This window comes from Ylistrum balloti, unplaced genomic scaffold (genome assembly GCF_031769215.1).
Source record: "Ylistrum balloti isolate Yb309-2 unplaced genomic scaffold, AGI_CSIRO_Ybal_v1 Utg370700, whole genome shotgun sequence".
NCBI classification, from domain to species: domain Eukaryota; kingdom Metazoa; phylum Mollusca; class Bivalvia; order Pectinida; family Pectinidae; genus Ylistrum; species Ylistrum balloti.
The window spans coordinates 1244973-1264238 of NW_026782420.1; the positions used below are offsets into that span (position 1 = coordinate 1244973).

The 19266-nt window shown below is 34.0% G+C and overlaps 1 protein-coding gene across 1 annotated transcript; it reads right to left on the minus strand.

The window, feature by feature from the left end:
* Nucleotides 1–1659: 1659 nt before the first annotated feature.
* Nucleotides 1660–11729, minus strand: LOC132557572 (uncharacterized). The gene is made up of 4 exons (XM_060222072.1): nucleotides 11676–11729; nucleotides 8477–8611; nucleotides 7472–8297; nucleotides 1660–5648 (listed from the first exon to the last, which is right to left on the minus strand). Exons 3-4 carry the CDS (start codon nucleotides 8289–8291, stop codon nucleotides 4537–4539), a joined length of 1932 nt encoding a protein of 643 aa, XP_060078055.1. The 5' UTR covers nucleotides 8292–8297; nucleotides 8477–8611; nucleotides 11676–11729; the 3' UTR covers nucleotides 1660–4536.
* Nucleotides 11730–19266: the final 7537 nt, after the last annotated feature.

Sequence of the window (19266 nt, forward strand, 5' to 3'; positions counted from 1 at the left end):
TAAATGTGACTATGTATGTAACGCTAATCATAAATGTGCTTTGTGTGTGTTATGTCTAGTGATAAGTTGTGAATGTGACTATGTATGTAACGCTAATTATAAATGTGATTTGTGTGTTATGTCTAGTGATAAGTTGTGAATGTGACTATGTATGTAACGCTAATTATAAATGTGCTTTGTGTGTGTTATGTCTAGTGATAAGTTGTGAATGTGACTATGTATGTAACGCTAATTATAAATGTGTTGTTGTGAATGTGACTATGTATGTAACGCTAATTATCAATGTGATTTGTGTGTGTTATGTCTAGTGATAAGTTGTGAATGTGACTATGTATGTAACGCTAATCATAAATGTGATTTGTGTGTGTTATGTCTAGTGATAAATTGTGAATGTGACTATGTATGTAACGCTAATTATAAATGTGATTGGTGTGTGTTATGTCTAGTGATAAATTGTGAATGTGACTATGTGTGTAACGCTAATTATAAATGTGATTTGTGTGTGCAGTATGTAAAGGTGTAGATTGTATGTGTTTGTAATGTCTTGTGATAAGTTGTGGAAACTTTAGCTAATAAAGAAACTGCAACTGAAGTTCGCTTCTCACATTAGTGTGCGCGAGTGATATGTTCAACTGTTTCATGATTGAAGGGAAATAACTCTTATGATATGTGATAGTTTTACTGTAATATAGACAGATTTTCAGTAAAACGAGCAGTTTTGCAAGTTACATTAGCAGTACGAGATTTAAACATTTGTTTCATATGATACTTCTGTGACGAATACCCACTGTTATGATTAATTAACAATGATTTAACACAAACAACAATAACTTGACACTAAAATAAGAGCAAGTGATATTGCTACAAAACCGTTATACACACCGCACCCGTGATTAATGTACATAATATTAAATTAAGATTGACACTTATCGTGATAAACATAGAGCAATATCTAATTTCACCACATTAGTAGTCCGTGTAGGGCGGTAATTTTATCCAATAAAAAAATGAAGAACATCATCGTTGTGTTTGTCGTGTTATAAAAATCGGACAATATGTGAATTTCGACCAATCTAAAGATCCCTGTAGACATTTAGTTCAATCTGAAAAAGGACTCCGTCATTTCAAATGAACACCGGTGATAAACATGAGGGTATTTTAAATACAGCAATAATTATATAAATACTTATTACCGGTGGTAAGCTTGTAATTAAATAAGCATTTATTTAACAATCCCAATTTTCATGTAAATGACCTACCGACTAGTTGACCAAAGTCAGATTACTTGATTACACGGGGAAAACGTTTACTTGCCGAAATAATACGCTATCAAAGCTCCATTCATGTCGTCTGCTCCTCAAGGCCGCCATTTTGTTAATACTAGAGTATATTTATCAACGTTTACAACAGCAAGTATTGCAAAGCATCTGATCGACTCGGAAGTATCTACCCCGGGACCCTTTCCTTGAATACTTTAAAAAGCAATCTAAATGATTGTTATAATGGGGCATGATTAGCCAGTATTTCTTGTTTGGAAAGATTGTATAATGTATTGGTGGCATTTCCTTCTTATCAAGCAAGCCTAGCAGGAAATGTGATAATGTCTGCAGATAATTAGGTAAAAAATACAGAAATATTCTCTAGAATACACATATTTTAATGGCTTTTCACTGTCACCCTGTATTATATAATTGACACACAAGATGTTGAGATATCAAACACAGTTTCTCACACAGAATATCAACGATGTTAAAACAATATGTTATTGTATAATACTTCATCAAACAAAAAGTTATCTTCAATCTCCCTAGTCTTACATTCTTAAATGATGATGGCATGCTGGGTTTAGAAATCAACTTATATATAAATTTCTAAGGCATTCATTTACTGTTGATACCCATATAAACAAACCAGATCCCAGAGGGACCTTGATGCCCACCACTGTTTGATTGGAGTTTTGCCCTTCTTTTCTTTGTTTTTGCTATTTAAAACAAGAAATTTGAAAATTCCTCTGAAGATAACAATCTTTAACTAGCAATTCCAAGACGGTTGCTTGTCAGCCATTTTCTGATATGATCAGTCCCAGAGACACAACTAGGTACCAAAAGGGAATCTATAAATTAAAATCTGAGCAAGATCCCTCAGGCACTTCTAACCAAACAGCAATAACAAATTCTGAGAGTCAAAATCAAAGATAGCCTCTTGTCAGTCATTTTTTTTCATAAGATTTTCATGCAGTTGTAATGCAGTTAGGAGACAGGGTAAGTTTCACACCAAATCAGGACCTTGCAGCACTTTCCATTTAAGAAACAATGCAATTCATGTTCATGGAAATGACACAGGCTCATGAGTCTGAAACCAGGAATGAGGCAAACCTGAAAAAGGCACCGTCTTATTTTGATTTGATAAAACTGTACTTTTTAAACAAGTTTTTGGCAATATGAGTTTCAAACCATTAATGGCTGTTCTCATTGTATTCTGTGGTAGGTGGATAAGTCCCAGTGACACTTCTGTGTAGGCCAATCATATGTGTAATTGGTTGGTTTGGAATTTCTACACAAAATACCATACAGCTCTTGCTAACCTTGATAAAAATGCTGAAGACATATCCTTCCAGGACTTCTTAAGGAAAAGAATAATAAACTTTGACTGTCAAAATACAAGATGGCAGATTGTCTGCCATTTTGTTTGACTGATCAACCTTTATATTGAATGGGCACAAGCTGAAACGAAGAGTAACATACACATTAATTTCTTGAGAAATACCCACAACAAATGTCAACTGTTAAATCCAAGATGACTGCCTGTCGGATATTTTGTAACACAGATCACTCAAAATTGAATCCCAAAATAACAGACGGGGGAACTTATAGACAAAGTTTGAGAAAAATCCTTCGAGTACTTTTCATGATAAACAAGGCTTGTTAATAAACAGACAATGAAACATAGATGAAGGGTGATTTTGATCCTAAAAATGGGAGAAATTGGTGAGGAATGAATTACAGGAACACTTGTGAGTGTGAAAAACTACTTTGACTATTAATAAATACTAAACACAATAATGAAGGTTACCACTACAACAGGTCTATCATTCATCGTAAACATCTCTCACACCTATAGGCTAAATACACAGCTGACTATCGCTCATTGTAAACATTTCTCACACCTATAGGCTAAATCCTCAGCTGACTATCGCTCATCTTATACATTTCTCACACCTATAGGCTAAATACACAGCTGACTATCGCTCATCGTAAACATTTCTCACACCTATAGGCTAAATCCTCAGCTGACTATCTTTGATTGTATACAATTCTCACACCTATAGGCTAAATACACAGCTGACTATCGTTCATCGTAAACATTTCTCACACCTATAGGCTAAATACACAGCTGACTATCGTTCGCCGTAAACATTTCTCACACCTATAGGCTAAATACACAGCTGACTATCATTCATCGTAAACATTTCTCACACCAATAGGCTAAATATATAGGTGACTATCATTCATCATACACATTTCTAAGTACTAGAACATAAATACACAGGTGACGGTTATTCTTTGTACACATCTCTCTTACTCCTATAGGCTAAATACACAAGAGTCTATCATTCATCATTCACATCTCTCTCTTACTCCTATTGGCTAAATATATAGGTATTCAATAACAAAATGTTTATCTATTGTTTCTGTAGTCTTCTTTGTTAATGTGGTTGTAACATTGTGTTAATAATCTGTAAGTTTGAACTCAATTATGTTTATTAGTTGTTAGAAATTTATCATTTGTAAAAGACTAAACAAAATATCAAGGGAATTAACTCTTTGTAAACACAATAGAGCAAGGGTCCCTCTAGTTCTAGGTCCCTGACAATACACTTCAAATCAACAATGCCTTGACTGGCATAGGACACTGGAGCAAAGGGCAATAACTCTATCACAATTAAGATAGTAGGAAAATAGTTTAACTAATACATATTATAGCAGCTTTTCATGACTAGAACACATGTCATCTGAATGGGTTTTGTCAATAACATATGTTTACCTAACCTCAGACCTCTAAACAAGCACTTAAAGGCTACAACATAACTTTGTTTATTTTGTGATAAAGTATAAATGATTTGATATGACACCCTAACTCTCAAATTCAGAGTTGGATCAAATATTTAAATACACATCATATGATATATCAGATACCTTTTCTTAATAAGAAACCAGTATCTTATAAACGATAACAACTCTAATGATAAGTATACTGGTCTGATTTACTGAAATTTAATCACTTATAACTTATATCCTTTATGTGTGTTTGTTTTCAATGACTTAAGCTTTCAGGTAAGGATATCTAATGTTAAATACAGCTAAACACTTTCAATAGTTACATTAAAAATCAAACACATATGTTGATAATGACAATCATTCCAAATATTTTTAGTTCACTGCTTAAGCTAAATTAAAGAAACTGGCACTGCAATTTGAAAACAAAGTCTGAATTAAAATGATTCATTAACATTCACATTTTCATGAAAACCAGTTGTTAAGCTTGCAGCACTTCAAATCTCTCCATCATAGGATCTTCTCCAAAATGTTCCTGTACATGTCTTTCAAACTCTTCCTGAGGCAGTACTCCAGGAAACACAGCTGTGCACATCGGACATTCTCGACCAATTTCTCCCTGGGAAACATTTTGAATAGTTGAATTTCCCTCTTCTTCACCACCATCCATACAATCAAATACATGTTGTTGAAATTCATTAATTGACTTAGTTGTGAACGTTTTATTACACACTGGACACCTCTGGGTCTCACTACCATTTGGATGGTTAGTGTGCCCACCCAACTCTGTTACATTAACATAATCTCCTTCAACTTGTCGTGTTGGAGGATGAAACACCTTGATATTTTCGTAATTGCTTTCTGTTGATGATGCCAATGGAGGATATAAAACACGTGTTCTTTCATCATCTAACCTTGGATATGGTCTTTCAGTGGCAGAACTTCTATAAATTGTTTCATCAAAATTTAACTTTTTATCATCTTTTCTAACAGCCGGTAAACGGTCATTTTCATATAGTGGCCCTTCACGGCCAAAGTTTGATGGTTGATAAATAGTATCCTGTAATGCAGAAACATCTGCAAGATGCAGTCTTGGTTTTTGATTTTCCGTGTCAGGATAACGTGGCATGGAGTAAGAACTATCCGAGGGATTCATTAGTATCTTTGGAGAAGACATGTTGGGTGACCTCCTCAGAACGGGAGAGTCTGGTGTGTCATGTGAGTTTTGTGGTACAGGTAACTGACTGGTAGCCTGAACCTCAGGAATCCCGATATTTCTTGAGTCTGCAAAATTTGTATGTAATGTCAGGTCACTTTTTCTCCTTGCTTCAACATCGGCCAAAGACTCGCGAGCAAACACAGGAGTGTCTTGCTGAGTTGGAACAAAGTGCAGTCTTCCAACAGACCGAGGACTAGTCTGCGAGTTTGTCATGGGTTGTATTTGTGAACTGACTGTAACAGTACTTAATTGGCGAGGTCTTGCTCCAGTATCTTGAAGCTCTACCACATTATAAGGCAAAAGAGATTCTCCATCAGGCTGTCTGGCGGTAACTAGGGCCTGGGAGTTGTTTCTCAAAGCCGCAGCCTCAGCCTCTGTAATAAAGAATGTAACTAATGGTAGTGATGATTTCAATACAATTTATACAATTGACCTGCATTAAATACAGTGTTTATTTAACGAGTCCTTGGGGTGTAGTAACCAGTACACATTCACTAAGTATGATGTAAACAGCAAATTTGGAGTAAATGATGTAAGTTTTCAACATTTATCGCAGTATGACTGCATATTCTGATTTAATATATGGAACTTTTTGTTCCTCTTCTGCTACTTAAGAATTCACTCTTCACAGTGCGACACATAGAGTCTTTCCACTCTAACTTCACCATACCATCTTTGCCTGGTGTCAATATTGGCTGAGCACAAGCTTCAAACATTATCCAATAATATTTGTATCATACCAACAAAACAGATCTAAAATTTCTACTCAATTGATCAATTATGTAAGTAAACACTTAAATCCAACTTTAAACCATACTACTATGGGTTGCAATATAAGATGCCTTGCAAATACCAAAAAATAAAATATATTACTTCATACAGAAGAAGGTAAAACATACATTTCATACAATACTATAAAACTTGGATGTTTCTACCTTTATCTGTTTTTCATGGTTTCATTTCATCCATGAAAATAGCGAAAAACAGAAATAGAGCCAGTCAAAAATATGAACTTTTATTTATAGTACTTGTCTCATCCAAATGTGAAAGTGCATCTTCTTGGCAATTTTCTAAAGCTTCTAAAATATATCAATTGAAAATTGCAAGAAAAGATCACCAGATAAAATAAAAACTACGGTAAAGAAAAACAACTGCAATCTCTTTTTAAAAAGCTGTTTAACCAAAACCTTGTTTATGAAAACTCAATTTCATATCACAGCCTATTAAAATGCAATAAAGAAATTTGTCAGAAGTTGTGGGATCTATCCTCATAAGATGACAAAGGCTGAAAAAAACTTTTAAAAGTCAATAACTCATAAAATGACAGGTGTAGAAAAATGCATTTCTGGAAATGATATTATGATTATTAACATTGCCATATAATTATAATTATTAACATTGCCATATATAAAACCAAATTAATCTCAATGTGATTGGTTGAAAAAGGCATATCTGGAAATAATTTAGAGGCAGTAATTCTTCAAAATACATTTAAATCAAAACGCTGTTCTAGAAAATAAAACTTAATGTGTATATGATATAAAACATACCAAGTATCAACAAGATCGGTTGAATACTGTCAGAGGAAATCTTCAAACAAGATTTGGTTTGTGGAAAAGCAAAGGGCAATAACTCTACAAAAATATTTTCATTAATAAAATGTGAAAGGTAATGAAAGTTTATGACAGATGGACAAGCAATGTCCTAATTAGTACATCTCATCAACAAAAATCAATGAACCGTAAAAATGCCCCTTCACGCACATCGAACCATCGTATTAGTGACATTGAGAATGTTTTATGAAAATCTGATCATTAGTTTAGGAGGAGTTGTGTTCACAAAGTTCCACTAAGAGCAAGCTACAGATACAAAGTTAAAATTGGCATAAATCTTACAAAAATCAAGAACCCAAAAATTGCCCCTTCATGTACATCTACCCATTGTAATAGTGACATTGAGCAAGTTTCATGAAAATCTGATGATTAGTTTAGGAGAAGTTGCATTCACAAGAAATGGGCATACGGCAGGACGTACAGACGGATGGACAGACAGAGAAGATGACGCCAATATATGACCACCTCCTGCTGCATTTACAAAGCTGCTGACGGTCATGAAACAGCTAAAACTACCCCAATTTCTATACTGAATTCATGCAAATAAATGTAAACACAGTTTGTACTCTTCTAACAACTTGTACCTTTTTGAATCCTGCTCATTGTTTTGATCATTTCCAATTGCTTGTTGACGATGCTGTTCTGTTCCTGCACTTTCTTCTTAAGATCATCTATATACTGTGTCTGGTATTCCATAATCCCCATCAGGTGCTTTTCCTGCAGTCGACTCTCTTCTGAGAATGATTCTGGGTCTTGTGAAGCCACTTTTTTCTCTAACACATTATTGCGGTCAATCAATTGCTCAATGTATGTTTCACGGTCTTCTAATAATTTAGCTGTTTTTTCTAGATCGACTGTAGTTTTTCTGTTACGTAACTGTAGTGTATTCACATCAGCCTCAAGTCTTTTGAACTTTGTATATAAATCAGAATATTTTCTCTCCATTTCCTTTTCCCGCACAGCACTTGTATTTTTCAGACGGATTATTTGTCTTTGTAAGCTATCTGCATATCCTAAATTAGCCCGAAGATGTGAATTTGCCTCTCCGGCTCCAGATGCTGTTGGATTTCCAGCTCCAGCTGCACCTGCAAATGCAGCAGATGTGTTCATGTTAAACGGGCGGTTTGTGCTTTGAATCCTCTGTGCTTCCATATCCTTAATTGCTTGTCTCATAGAATGGACTTTTGCCGTCTGCTCATTGTATTTGAGTTTAAGATCATGGTAGGCATTTCTCAGAGCATGAAGCGAGGCATCGTTTTCTGGTTTACCACTGCTGATGTAGAGCTGAAGTGTCGAGTTACTTTGGTAGTCGTCCGTCACGCTGACAGGATAACCAAGGTGATCTATATCCTCCTGCTGGTCAATTACCGCAATGTCGTCTTCACCATTCATAGTGTTCTGCATGATAGTCTGTAACAAGAAGAAAGAGTTGTCTTTAAGATTTACAGTCTGGGTCTCTATCCATTGGTGCCTATAGGATCAGTTACCTTAATACTATAACAATACTGCTATAATAAGGATATCTTCTATTTTTTAATTCTTAAAATCAGAAATAAAAATGAAAAATTCGAGGCAATGTGAGTACTTACTTGTCACAAGTATATGTAAGACATGTGCACGTGTAGTTGCTGTAATACCCTACAGTGGGTGATGTACACCAACAACATGTGCACATGTAACATTCATGTCCTCTTCTTCTTCATGGCTGAATGTTTCATTTCTCTCTGTACAACAAAAGGAAAGAAAGTAATGAAAAAGCAATTGTTTCAATCTGAGACAATCAACACAATATATTTTCAAATCAAAGTGTATAGCCATCAGTTCCACAATATTGCAGAATGACATTAATAGTTTCTGTTTGTCTGAGGACCCCTGTCCCTCACCACTAGAGTAGCGCATCACAATGCACAAAAATAATGGATGTAACAAAATAATGGAGATAAATATTGCCACAAGAAGCACAATATTGAGTCATTGTAATCAAGTCGGCACAAGAGATAAACCGAAATAGGGGATGTCCAGACATGATTAAAATGCTAAAAAAGTGAAAAATACATTATTAATTATTCCCAAAATTTAACTGCATGTATGTTTAAGTAAACACAACTTCATGTCTTTATGGTTGTAAAATCTTTTAAGAAATCAGAATAATTTACCATATACATGTACCTGATTGGCAGATGTATTACAGTGTATGATAAGATAGGAACAGAGGAAAAACAAATCCATTTCTATAGGATGACCAATGCACACTACGGTGAGTGTTGAAGTGTGGTGTCGTTCATCACCTTTCGGATGAGTCAACCTTAGCCAATTTACTATGAACTTTCAGCTTGTCACCTTCATTCAAAACTTCATGCTACAGCTGTAAAATTTTAGTTTTTGTGGGTGTATTAAGGAAGAACTGGGACTTTATAGAACAGCATATAAAATGACTATAGTGTTCATTAAGAACAGGTGCTGACTATTAATTACATTGGAAAAGAAAGTCATAATCTATGTACAGCATATGTTTGTTTACTGGTATTTACTTATTCTTGGCATATGTTCAAACGTTTCAGTGACACATACCTTATATATATAGTTATGTATGATTAATGACTGTAGGTTACCTAGAGGCTACCTGGCTGTAACACTGTCCTGTGTGTCTATACAACAAATAGCTATCTGTTTCATTCAACAGAAAATCCCATATTATGCTTCATGCTATTTCACATTTGTAGTATAACATTTTATTGTATACAATATTTTTGTATCGATAGTCCATGTAAATGTGTGCTAGTATTTTCTGTACATATTCATACAATATGACCTTACTTTTTACCACTAATATCATAACCTTCAAGGCAAAACAAATATTCTTTCAGTAATCAATAGTAACTGTAAAAGTGAACTTCATTTTCCAGCTATGTGTAATGGGGCCAAAGAGGGACTATCATGCATAGGATGTCAAATTAAAGTGGAAAAAAGGGGCAGATAACTACAGTATATTGATATCACTTAGGTACAGTTCAATATTATCTGATTTCCATAACAGATTCATTACATATTTGGGGGTTGGTATATGTGCACTGTCATGTTTTGTTTCTATGCCTGATCAATACTATCCTGATATCAAACTGTCATTTATCGACATCCTGGTCAATCTGAATCAGAATAACCTTACAAAGTAGATATATTATTCAGACAAGAGATTGTGGATGGAGACATCAGTGATTCATAGATACCCTGGTAAGGTATGCTTGAGCCTGAAACAACAGTGTGTGACTACAGTATCTAATGCGAAGACAAGTTACTTTATGTTATATTGTCTAACCAATTGCACAGGTCTACAGACACTGAATGTCTGAAAAAAAAAGATGTTGCACCCAGGTAACATCCCTGTACAAAAAAAAAAAACCCTATCATTCATACAAAAACACAGGGTCTGCCATAATGTCATTTTATCTAGAGAAGTATGTGTATGAGCCATAAACATGAAGTGACAGGGTGCAACTCCCATTCGAATGATAAAACAAAGCAGGCAAGTATACCTTATAATATGCATTATATGTCTTTGAACAAAGTATTGAAAAATAGACAATGAAAAAACTTGGAAAATGGACAAATATTCTGTTAAACAAAAGAAATGAGACAGTTAGGTAAAATAGTTCAGGATGTTAACTGTACATCTACATCATACTGTATAAAAAGATGGAAATTTAAATTTCAGATAAACAGGATACATAAACCGCAAACCACAAACATGTACTTGTAGTAAAACAAAGGCACAACAAGAAACCCAGGGGAACCTACATATGAAATTAGAGAACAATCCATACAATGCTTCTACCCAAACTGCTCTAGGAGGCATGCAGTTCTTTGGGCAAAGCCCAGCAAATATCAGCCACAACATTATAGTAATGTTTCCGGTACAGGAACATACAGTGTTCCTCTTCACCTGACTCAAAATTATGATATGGTAGAGACGTATATACGTCTCTGGTTATGGTTAAAAGTTCATTTTCCGTTTAGTTTACAGTAACTCTATAATTTTGTAAAACATCTTGATTTTTCCAAAACTTATCCAGTTTGTTTTTAAAAGTATTTATATTTGGAGCAGATACAATGTCTTCTGTAAGATTGTTCCATGTCTTCACACTTCTTATAGTAAAACTATTTCCTCTTCTGTTGGTCCTGTGTTGTTGAAGAAAGGACGTTTTGTAGTGTTCTCGACCACTTCTTATTCCTACATCCATTTTAAGCTTTACAAAATTGCAGGAATCCTTATCATATATACCATTTGTGATTTTATAAAGTTCTTTCATATCCCCTCTAAGCCTTCTGTATTTTAAGGTGGCCAATATTGCTCAAACTTTTGTTGTTGATGTAAATTCACATCATCAATTAAGTATTTTCTCTATGCAGTTATAGCGTTACAGTACACTACCGAAGACCTGTAAGTGCCCTTCTGTGATACACCAGTTTATGGAAATTTCTAGGTCATTATTAAAATTATATTCAGAAACACTACGTTGTTTGTTACAATACAGATATAGTAATCATAGTTACATTTACAATATTCGATCATCCTCCCTCTCCCTTGAACCATCTGGTTAAACAACTGACTTTATAGTAAGTTAATGGTATGGGAATACCGTTCAGAGATCACCTTCTGTCACTACTAGCTATGTAGGCCACGTCAATGTCCTCTGGGGTCTGGACCGAACAATAGATTCTGACCAAACCAAGAATCAAAGTCATCGTGTTCACACATACAAAGTTACAATAACTATTATACATACCTACCTGTAGAATGAAGGTGTGTAGTCGGAGAGTTTTTGCAAATGGCGTATCAACGATGATTAAGCCTATTTATAGACTGTGGGAGATTCCCCGTCAGTAATGTTAGGGTAGAGTTAGCTCCCTTACAACAATGATTCACAACAATGATAAATGAAATTCAGTTAGAACTTGCAATGATATTTTACTTGAAATTTACAAATCGTTTAGTTTTTTTAAGATAGGAGCTAGTATTCTCAAGTATAAATCTATTCACCCCGTCAGTCATACCAATGACACCACATAATACAAATTGATAATTCACAAACCCGAGAAGATTATAAATAGTGGTAATGCAATGCCTGTAATTTACATGAAGGGGACATTGGAAGAAGTAATGTACCGAGTTCTCTGTAGCAGCACCACATGCACAAGAACCATCATCAACCATTGATCCATAAATTTATCAAACTCTAAATCACTAGCAGTGTTTCGTAACTGACAAAGAATAATATTTAGATTTCTAAGAAAATATCAGAAACTATAAACGGAAATACAATTTTTAGTTTTTATTTGGAGCTAGAGATTGAAATAGAGTTTTTAATAGTATCATCAAGAGAGTTCCAACTATTCATAGTGGAAGGGAAAAAACTGTTTTTATAATTGTTAGTCCTGGCAGAAGGTACATTGAAGAATCGTTCATGTCTAAATGCATAATTCTTGTTTGTATTTATGGAAGGTTGAAGGATATTAAAAAGATACTTGGGTGCAAAATTATTGATAATCTTGAACATTAGTGTAAGTTTGTGATTATGTCTTCTAGTTTGTAATGTTTCTAAATGTGTTTCAGAGTAAAGAATTCTGTGTGATGTACCCCTTCTTAGCCCAGTTATAATTATCATCGCTTCAATTTGAATAAATTCTAATAAATCATTTTCAGCTTTTGAGCGGTTATCCCGAACTATATCGGAGTATTCTAAAACAGGTCTGATATAAGATATGTAAATTGTTTTAAGGGTATTTCTATCAACTTCATGTTTGAGAATTCTAAGTGTGTTAAGTCTGGATGAAGCTTTTTCATAATTTTTAGAAATATGATCAGACCAAGTACCTTTTTTGTTAAATGTTAAGCCTAGATGTTGATGAAAGTCATGTGTTATCAGGTGGTTATTAAAGAACAGAGGGTGTGTGTGATTATTATTATGTTTACGTGAAAAGGTTATAGCTACAGTTTTATTAGGATTAAAAAGTATTTGCCATTGATTAGCCCAATCAGATATTGAGGAGAGATCATCATTAAGTAGCTCTGCAGGTATATCAAGGTCATTTTCATTTTCTATAATTATATACAAAGAAGTATCATCTGCAAATAATTTGATATTAGAGGTAACATTATTAGCGATATCATTGATGAAAAGAAGAAATAAGAAAGGGCCCAGGACAGATCCTTGAGGAACACCTGCAGATATTGGTTTAGTATTAGATTTATAGCCATCATTACCCTTTGTTTTCTGTCAGATAAGTAGGCTTTGAACCAATCAAATAGTTTTCCTTTAATGCCATGCTGTTTTAGTTTATACAAGAGACCTAAATGCCATACCCGGTCAGATGCCTTACTTATATCACAGAAAACAAATCTCAGATCCTTACCTTTATCTAAATTATAACTTATAGTATTAAATATCTCTACAAGTTGATTAACTGTTGAATCTTTAGGTTGAAATCCAGACTGGTGCTCACTAAGCATATTTTGGCTCATGATATAATTATATGTATATTTAAAAATATTTTTTTCCAACATTTTGATAAAAGCACATGTTATAGCAATAGGTCTGTAATTATTGAGATCATGGGTTTCGCCTTTACCTTTATAAAGAGCGTTAACAATTAGCTGTTTTCAAAATATCTGGAATTTCACCTAGAGATAGAGTTCTGTTAAATAACAGTATGAGAGGATATGTTAAGGAGTGAGGTGTTTGATTATTCGCGGTAAAATATCATCTGGACCAGCGGGATTGTTAGCATTTAGAAAATCAAATTGATCTTTAATAACTTGATCAGTTATTGTTATATCAGAAAGTTCAAAAGGACATAAGGGAGGTAACTCAGGGAGATTAGAATTGGTAATGTCAGAAGCTATTGAGGTAAAGAAGTTATTAAAGGCCTCAGTTTTTTCTAGCGGATGGATAAGTATTTTGTTGTTAATCTTAAGTGGACATGAGCTATAGTTAGTATTGTTAATTTTAGCAATGGATTTAGCAACACTCCACCACTTCTTAGGAGGAACAGTCTTAACAGTAAGTAAATTTTGTAATTTTCTGAAATAGTTATCTTTAGCATGTCTAATAAGTTCAATTACTTCATTACGAATAGATCTAAATCTTGCCCAATCATGTTATTTTTCGCTTTTTTATGTTGTCTATTTTTTTGTCTAAGTTTAAGCTTAATTTCACCCGTCATCCATGGTCTATCATCTGGATGGATTGTTACTGTTTTATTAGGAATATAAGTGTTAGTAATGGTGAAGATTTTGCCAAGGATGATTGCATATAGCTCATTAATATCAGTATTACCATTAAATATAACATCCCAGTTTACATTTTGAGTTCACTATTAATTGAGTCCCAATCTGCCTGACGAAATTCAAAAATATTTTTCTCATACGACTCATTCTTTAAAGTCTTAAAAGACATATGAGTTAGAACTGGACAATGATCATTACACAGTGACGATAAGATGTTATTTGTGAGATATATATATCAATTAGGGTAGCTGATGTACTTGTAATTCTAGTGGGTTCTTGAACAAGATTATGTAGTTGATATTTAATCATTAGTCTAGAAAGATGTGAATTTGCTCTAAGTGATAATAAGTCAGTTATGGAAGAGAAATTTATTACCGTGAAAATTCAAAAGTAATTTTGGTGACACAGGCATCGATCATCTGAATATTTCAGATTTCAAATCGAGACACGGATGAGCATCAAAGCAGAATACTTATGTAAGTCCTTTTTCTTAGTACGCACGAAAGTTGGTCTTAATTGTCCCTAGACGTATTTGCCTAATAAAGTTGAAAGGTCAGAGGACCTCCAAGTAAAATGCTTGTCAACATAAACTCTGAAAAATAATGCAATTCAATATTTAAAATGGAGACAATTGTAGACCATAAATCATCGTTGATTCACAGTCACCTGTTTTACCGAGCATCTGTATAAACAGATTTTTTAAGATAATGCGTCCTCAAACTCAAATATCATTAACGCACATAAAACCTCTGGTCCAGACAAAATTCATGGACAAATACCAAAAAAATCTGCACAATACATCGCACCTATCCTGTCTTTTCTCTTCCAAACATCTAACAACTCTGGGACTGTTTCAGGTGACTTGAACCATGCTAATGTCTGTCCAGTATACAACTAAAACCACAATGCTATAAATTATAGACCAATTTCTTGAAATCATTTCTGCTGTAAAATCTGTGAACACATCATCAGTAATTCTATTATGACTCATCTTGATTCCAACAGCAATCTCTATGAGCGCCAACACGGTTTTCGATCCTTACAACCTTGTGAATCCAAGCTCATTTCCGTATACAAGGTTTGTCCTCTTCAAATGACAAAAAACGCACACATGTTATTGTCACGGACTTTGCTAAAGCTTTTGACAAGGTACCCCATCCACATCTGCTCTACAAACATCATTTCTACGGCATCAGATCGAACACTCACAAATGGATGACTTCTTTTCTCTCAAACAAAACACAGTCTGTCATATTTAATGGAAACTTTGTATCTGTCCCTATCATATCAGGTGTCCCCCAGGGACCTGTTCTTGGCTCCATACTATTTCTGACCAACATAAACGATCTTCCTGACTACATTAAACCATAGCTTTCTCCCCCTCTTTGATGATGATAGTATTAGATACAGGAACATCAAAACCAATAATAACGTTCACAAAATTCATTTGGTCCTTGATGCTCTAGCTCTCTGGGAACAAGATTGACTTATGTCCTTTCATCCTGACAAGTGCTTCATACTGCAAGTCACAAATAAACGATCATCTTCTCCACCTTCAAATTATACTTTACATGTGCATGTTCTAGAGCTAACAAAATCTGCAAAATATCTGGGTGTCATTGTACAGTCTAATATAAAATGAGTCCTAAACATTAATCCCATCACATCTAAAGCAAATCAGCAAAATTTAAAGATAAACTCTTCACGTGGTAAAGACCTTGCTTATAAAACCCTAGTACATCCTAAGATAGAGTATAGCGCAACAGTCTGCGACCCACACACTACATCACAGACAAACAAGCCAGAAAAAGTGCAAACCCTCCAAGTAATAAAACCAACACCAATCCACCCTATGGATGAGCCTGCATGGCGATGCACGGTGATGCGTCAGACTAGTAAGCCAGGGGTCCCGGGTTCGAATCCTAGCGGAAGCATTAAAATAAATATTGACCTCTGTTACTCTGTATAACAATAACCACAATACAGGCTCCATCACTAACATGATTGAATCTTTATACTGATCACCACTTCACGTTTTATCTTTTTAACCAATGCCTTGGGACTAATCGTTAGAATTGACGGTCCCATGTCCAAGTCCATTCAAGGTATTTTGGTTTGCTGTTACTCAATCAACAAGAGTTAAACGTGGATAGGTGGGACGGCCCTGATTTTGTTTTCTACATTTTATTTTATTTATTCCTTAATTATCACCACCAATAATTATTTATCTATTTATTTGTTAATTATTTCACGAAGAATATCATGATAGAGTTAAAAGAATATGATGTTGCTATCACAATGAGTCTAAAACACCTGGTAAAATTATTTCTGAGAATTTACCTCGGGTATTTGATTGTTTTTGTCAATGGACGTATTTTTCATGTTCACGACAAAATACTGATGTCAATACACGAGTTTCCATACAGACGAAGTAACTCGAAAACATCATGAATGGATTTCGCGAAAAATCATAAGCTGGGTGAGCTAGTTGGATCTTGCATATAACGAATTCACCAACCTACTCATTTAATAGCGAACCTTTTTACATCAGAATATATATAGAAGTCTGATTCAAATCTTAACTGTGGAATGGTTTGCTGTTGTTAAAGATACAACTGCCACATAGAGTTCTGCTGTATTCGACAATGACGGAAAACAGCTGTAGTTAAACATGTGCGTTAATTCGACAGAATTACTTTCTGAATTTACTTTAAATGTGTTTAATAATGTAGATAACTGTTGAAATGAGCGATTTTATATGTCGTTATGAACACGTTTATTTTCGAAAATTCATAAAATCGTTGTCATAAACGGTTGATGTTTGGAACTATATTTCTGCGCTGAGCAATTATTTTGGCGTATGTCATCGGCCAAAATTCAGCTAACAGCAACGATAGGTAGCAAAGAAAGAACAGCAAAGCAGTTGAAGTTTAAATTGTCTGAATTTCAATTATATTGCAGGATAAACATAATACATTGTCAGTGACTTAGAATTAAGCTCCATTATTGCCAGAGGCTTGCTAACCTTTCGTCACCCTTGCCAAAATCATACAACTTATATTTTAAAACACTGACTATGTATTCTCTTTATACATGTACTAGGACTATAAATTAAATTCAAAATTTATTTCTGTACGGTAAATAAGAAAGAAAAAATAATTAAAATACCTAGAAAATGTATAGTTTTCCAAATTTTTACATTCGTGAAACATGGCCCATGGACATCTCTGTCGACCCTGACATAATTATTTTTAAAACACGTTTCAACACCGGCCTTGTTCGCTTCCATCAATTGTATTTCAGATTTTCTATTTCTAAGAAAAGTTACGACGAAAAAAATCATTCTCCGAATTGTTTTTTTCCACGTCAGCTCATAGGTTTCATGTACAAGCACTGCACATTCTATAAATACCATCCAATTTCTGTGGTAATTCAAACAGTAAAGAGCAAAGTAATTCATCTCATGCTATGTTATTATAAAAATAATCTTACATTTCTCATTATTTTCACTCCTGAACACAGACAGGCACAAGTGTTTATCATCTAAAACATCGTAACTCACAAAGGCGCTCTAATAATTCAATCTTACAGTCCCATTCAAGCGCTTAAGAGACGTACTTTTAGAACCAGTATTTTATATTTCAAATAAAAATAATATTCATTTTCATTTTACAATGAAATTTTTGAGTCGACGCAATTTTTCAGGGTCGGGAGGGTTAAGCCAAATCAACCATATTTTGGTTTTATATATCAGAAATATCAATAGAAATAGAAAGATTATGTAGTATTAAACATTATACATTTGTCTCGTAATCTGTTACGGATTTATAAACCAACGAGCATCAAAAAACTTGTTTGTTACAACAAAGAATTACTTTCTTACATTTTATTTCAAGATATAAATAACCCTTTACATAATTTTTGTTGTTAATGTTGTAACAAACAGGTTTATAGCTAACACACTTAAAATGTCTTAGATATCCATTGACGTGTAGAATTCTATTTCAATTATTTTGATGTGTCATCAGGCGAAAACCAGCGAAATGAAAACGTCAGGTAAACAAACAATGAATGGGCGTATGAAACTGTGGATGTACAGATAGCCTGAATTTTTAGTAAGTGTTCATACCTGCCAACTTTTTCATATCTCATTGGGAGAAAAGTGCGTGAACGACATTTCTGACATGCCACGATACCTTGCGCGTCGCGACATTTGTCACAATGGAAAAATTGATTAATGTATATTTAATCAATATATCTAGATAACTTTAACTTGATGAAGTGTATGCTTTACTGTACTACAACAATGAAAAAATATATGTTTTTTTTTCGAAAGTAAGGTTCAAGTTGGAATTTATTCATTTAAAATAAATTTTCAGTATTCATTGAACTCGCACAATATAACAGATAAGATGGGTGATTATCTGTTTGGTTGTTAGTAAGGATATGTATTTCCAAATATATTTGTTTAATTGAAATAAGGAAGAAAATAATATTAATCATCTCCTGAAATTTTAAGCTGTCTTTTTATCAAAATAGAAAGAGGCAAAACAAGATCAATGAAATAAATTCTTTCATAAAATTAGAAATGTTTTAATCTAGATCCAATGGTCCATTAGATTCGAATTTTTGTATTTGCTATGGAATATATATTTAGAAAATAACTGCTGACTGATAAAAATCCGGAAATTTGGTCCGGATCCGTTCCTATTTTGCATAAGTGTAACTACTTCCTGTTCAATCATGATCACGTTTTTGTGGGGAGTCTAATATGCCTTGCAATTTTGGTCAACTTTTTAGTGAGTGAAATATTTGCTTGGTCTTATTTTTTTACTCACCATGCCAACTTAAAGATCATAATGATCCGTTTTCAAACTATTTTCTTGTTGAATTTATTATTAGGCCGAATAGGTAGTACAAACATGGTTATAACTAGTTAGTTATCTGTGAAATGACCTCATCTTAACCAAACTTTTACCAGGGCCCAACCCAGTGTCCTGACCAGTGATCTACCATTAATTAAGTAGGGAATAATCGGCCATGTATAAGTGTGCTTAAAAGCGTAGCGGTCACTTAGGATTAACTGCAATTGGG

What these genes read in the sequence shown, in the direction of transcription:
- LOC132557572 (XM_060222072.1), bottom strand. Translation starts at nt 8,291, where the DNA reads ATGCAGAACACTATGAATGGTGAAGACGACATTGCGGTAATTGACCAG. An exon ending in AATGAGCAGGATTCAAAAAG is followed by an intron (nt 5,649 to 7,471) that starts GTACAAGTTGTT and finishes TCTTTATTACAG; the next exon opens with AGGCTGAGGCTGCGGCTTTG.